The following is a 4878-nucleotide window of genomic DNA, read 5'->3' as shown; positions in this document are numbered from 1 at the left end:
CACAAAGCTGTCAGGTCCCCATAAGTATACTGTATTCACAGTTTTTGGTCCCCACAAATGTAGTTAAACCTGGCCCACACACACACACACACACACACACACGTACATTTACAGACACACACAATCACAGTCACACACACACACACACACGTTTACAGACACACACACACACAGAGACACACACACACACACACACACCAAGAGACAGTTTGCAGGTAGAGAAAAGCTTCCCTCTGTTATTGATGTTGTTGCTCACATTAAAAGCACCAACCCTCCTACCGGGATGGATGGATAGACAATCAGAAAGGAAGAACATATGGAGACAATCACGCGTTCCATGTCCTCTGTTATTCTTTAAAGAAGACTGTACACTGCACGGTTTAATCTGCAGAGAGGTGATGTACACTCTCAGCATGTCAGCTGCTACTGATACAAGTACAGCGGCCTGTGGAGTGAGTAGTAATAAAAGAAAGAGATGTACCAGTGATTACTGCACTTTGGGAAGTACACTGCAGTCCATTAGTAGACAAGACACACAACTTACACATCAGCATATTGGAAATTAAACAATAACTGCGGGGGTGTACTGTTGACTTTTACCTTTAATTTGAACCCACGTCAAAAGTACAGCAGAGGAAATGTGTCCGTCCGTACGCACAGCCTCATATTCACAGAGGATCAAAATGTCTGTCCCAGATTAACAGACTTAATACAGTCATAACACTTCAGAATGGGGCTGCAAATCCTTTAGTTAGTGTCATGTTGGAGCCACGCCTTCGCTACTGTCAGAAGAAATGATCACGCTAATGACACTGTGTGCGTATACTGTATATATATATATATATATCTCCGCCGTTCAGAAAGGGAATACCAAACAACACTGAAACACGTCTCCCTTCACCAAACTGTGGTCTCTCTCTCTCTCTCTCTCTCTCTCATAGTTAATATTTGTCTATATTGTCCTTTATAAATGCATTGCATTTTTCAATGCCGATTCATATCGTTGCTATTTACTCCCCCAATCTACGTTGACTGCAGACTTCTCCGTGGGGGGGGGGGGGGGGGATGAAGACATTGTGCCGATAAATAAGAGTACATGTGGGTGAAATGAGCAGACTTCCGTCTGGTTTGTCTGTCTGTGAGCAGGACAATGATCAATAAAGACTGGCCTGGTTGTCAGGAATCTAGGAGGAAGGGTGGAGCATGAGCCAAAGAGGGACCCGCTACATTGGGACGCCGATCCGCATCACAGGGGGGATCCCCTAGTTATCTTTAACAGTGTTAATAGGGCACACCGAGGCAGAGGGACTGGCCCTTAAAACAGTCCTAGGGTATGAAAACGTCACTTTTAGTTTTTTTTTTAACCTTTAATATGAGTCTTGCCCCTTATGAGGTCATAACCTCCCCTTTCTCTGCTTTGCCCGCCCGGAGAATTTGGAACCCCCCATGAGGGTCTAATTCTGCCCCAAGGCTGATTTAAAAGTAAAATGTGACATTCTGCATCAGGTTGAAGCGAGTTTTCTGTGCATGTGTTTGGTTTCTTGTGTCCGTCTTTCTGTCAATGTCTGTGTGTGTGTGTGTGTGTGTGTGTGTGTGTGTGTGTGTGTGTGTGTGTGTGTGTGTGTGTGTGTGTGTGTGTGTCTCGTTGGTGAGCTGCGGGCTCCCTTCCTGCGGTCATGTTAATTGTAAATTAAAAAGCTGGATTTTGATCGGGTGGACTCATATTTTAATGTTGCTTGGAGAGTTATTATAAAGAAAACGGAGCCCAACTCATGTTGCACCACCGTCTTTGGAAAACACCGAAATGTCTTTAGCGTAAAATCCTCTGAAACTTGATGTCTTACCCATGATGCTCTGCCAGCGCCAGACCTGTGCTTTAGGAACTCTTTTCCTTCATTTGGTGTCTTAATTCTGTCTGTTAGGGATCATTGTCCTGCTGCACTGGCCTGAGATCATGGGACTTATGTCCAAAAACAGTACTACACTGTTCATCCTATAATGATAAAATGTGCTAGGATGGAGCCAAAACAACGACAAATGTGTCTCTGTCCTGATTTGTGCGGACTACACTGTACACAGGTGCTCCTCGCTGGTTTCCAGCACTGAGCAGGAAACCGGGCTAACCCTAAAATATGCAACAGATGACTCTTGTGCCAACATATCCAGGAAAAAGCAGGAAAAAACACAGAGGTTGAGAACTTTGTTCCCATTTCACTCTGAATGCAATGGTTTCCCTTCTCTCAGCTTTCACTACAGCTTTCCAAGTGTGGTCTCCTGTTCTGGGCTCGGATCACTTTGGTCCCGACCAACTGCTGAGCCGACAAAACTCAGCTTCTCTTAAGCATCGACGGCTCACTGCTCTCCTGCTGCTTTGTCTTCCACCCACCCACACAACACAACACACACACACACACACACACACACACACACACAACACACAGCAGCACAAAACACATGCATTTGGTCTCAGGAGCACAGCAGCAGTGAGGCTCGACTCCCGTGACAATCAGGAAATGTCTACATGAAAGCATCCGACCTCTCCCGCTGTAATCAGGAAGACGCTCGCTCCGTGCACAGCGGCTCATCCCCAACGCTCTCAAGCAGCAGAGTTTCCACTCAAATAACACATTTGTAATGATAGACAGCATCAACGTGCACACCCCTGCACACACGAGCACAGCGAGCAGTGGTGAGGAGCTGTGATGATGTGTGTTAACCACACCGCATCGGAAATAACCAGCAGCCAAGAAACAGCAAGTAAGAGCCAATAACTGGGCTAAATGACATGTGATGTACTTCCAGGACAACAAACCAGCAAAAGCAAACTCGCAGAGACAAAAAACCCACAGAAGAACTACAAGAAGAACTCCTAAAACCACCACATACTGGGAACGTGAACTCATAAATCTCCTTGATTGATCGACCGATGCTCGTTTCAAATGGAAATTAAAAGCAGACCCAGAAGCAGCGCAGAAGATCTAGGAGAAGGAGCTCAGAAGAGCAGGACTTACTTTGAGTATTCTTGGTTATCTCGGCTGCAGCGGGAGTCCTTGTGCTTCTCCCAGTCCTTGCCGTGTTTACACGTGGTCAGCAGAATGACATCGTCCCCGTTGTGGATGTGGTACAGAGCGTTCCTGGTCTCAGACCCGATCCCCGTTAGGTAACGCTTCCCTTTGAAAACAAGCAGGTACTTCCTGGACGGCGGCGCGTCGTTGAGCGTCAGATAACCCGCGCCCCCGCCTTTCAGCGGGTGCTCCTTGGAGAACAGAGGGATGGAGATGTCAAAGTTGGGTCGGAAGTTGACCACGTCTGCGCTGGCCTTGGCCAGCATGGCCTGGCCCACCTCGAAGCCCAAATCCTCCGTGTAGTCCGGCCAGGTGCCGGAGTACAGGTTGAATATGAGGTGGTTCCTGCCATCGTTCCACATCGGCAGGCTCTGGATCCTGAGTCTGACGTTCTGGACGTACTGAGCCGAGAGCTGGTCCCGGTCCAACGTGTCCACGGCCAGAATGAACAGACAGGCCCGCGAGGGGTCCGTGGTGTGGAAGCGAGACTCCTCGATGGAGGACAGGATCTTCTGGTAGGTCTCGGAGATCTGGTCCCCCCTCTGCGCCGGGTAGATGTAGACGGAGAAGCCCGACTGGCAGCGGGCGAAGTCGAAGCAGGTCTCCATGCGGCAGCGCTTGTTCCGGTAGATGTTGTCCCGGATCGCACGCCGTTCCCGAGGAGAGGTGTGCTGGTGATGGAGCTGGGGGCTGTCCTCCTGCACACACACACACACACACACACACACACACACACACACACAAAGTCAGAACACGTGCCAATGACAATGCTTCAGGAGGAGACACTCTGTCAGACACTTCGCTATTGACGCAAATAAGTCCTAAGCTTTGTTTCCATCCACACGTTTTTATCACATTTAAATGAAATCAAATTAAAAATCTCCTTCTGGAAACATTAAAATTCGATGGAATTTCATGACTAGCGACTCAAAGGAAGTGCGTTGGGTCTCGTCTGACTTCCTGTTGATGATATTCGGCTCAAGTGATGAACGCCGATGGAAACATTTGCTGCATAAATAATGAAATGCGATGACGTTTTAGGTCGTTTTTAATGACCGAGACTACTTCTCATGACTGAGTTCTTCTTCTGTTATATTGAGTTTGTCTACCTCCTGCTCCCCCCCCTCCAGGTACGGCTCCAGCAGCTGGGTGGGCTCGGGCCAGTGTCTGGACGGTCTGGACGGGCTTCTCTGGGGCAGGGGCTGGTACGCGTCCTGGCTCTGGTGGTAGTACTGGTCCTCCTGCTGGGGGTACTGGTGGTATTGGGGGTACTGGGGCAACTGGTGGTACTGGTACGGCTGCTGCTGGAACTCCCCGATCTGCAGACCCCACAGGTAGACGAGGAAGAGAAGACCGGCCCCCACAGACACGAGCAGGTACCGCTTCTTGGCCTGCATGTGTGCTGTGGGGGGGGAGGAAGAGGAGGAGGTGGAGGGATGGATTTAGGGCGAGAGAAGCGAAAGGGGAGGGGAGGGGGGGGGGACGGAGGGTTGAAGAACCGGAGAAGAAGGGGGACAGCGAGGAACGAGGAACTGAGGAGGAGGTGCAGGGAGGTGGACAGAGGTCAGCGCCAGCCACAGGGCCGCCTCTCTACCCACAGCTCGCCATTTTGGGATGTTGGAGTCACTGGAAGAGAAAAGGAAGAGAAACGGACCCATGAACTACATTACCCATAAAACTTTGAACAGATCAGGATTATAAAACCAAAACACTGAGAATGTTCTAGCCTAGTAACATTAAATCTGTGTAAAGTCTGACTAGAGTAGTAAGAGCCTTAAAGCTCCTCTGGTGTCCTGGTCTGTGTCAGATGGGA

The 4878-nt window shown here is 49.3% G+C and overlaps 1 protein-coding gene across 1 annotated transcript in view; it reads right to left on the bottom strand.

Annotated features, from left to right (window-relative positions):
• Window positions 1-4497, bottom strand: part of LOC117961813 (exostosin-1-like) — a 6431-nt gene extending 1934 nt beyond the window's left edge. The window contains exons 1-2 of the mRNA XM_034900749.1: window positions 4175-4497; window positions 3012-3763 (exon numbers count right to left, since the gene is read on the bottom strand). Of these exons, the coding sequence (XP_034756640.1) occupies window positions 3012-3763; window positions 4175-4462 (1040 nt within the window). The 5' untranslated portion in view covers window positions 4463-4497. The remainder of the gene's footprint in view (window positions 1-3011; window positions 3764-4174) is intronic.
• Window positions 4498-4878: the final 381 nt, after the last annotated feature.

The sequence above is a fragment of the Etheostoma cragini genome, chromosome 18, assembly GCF_013103735.1.
Source record: "Etheostoma cragini isolate CJK2018 chromosome 18, CSU_Ecrag_1.0, whole genome shotgun sequence".
NCBI lineage: Eukaryota > Metazoa > Chordata > Actinopteri > Perciformes > Percidae > Etheostoma > Etheostoma cragini.
Note: the sequence above shows the minus strand (reverse complement) of the source record. Positions and strands in the feature narration are given on the sequence as shown.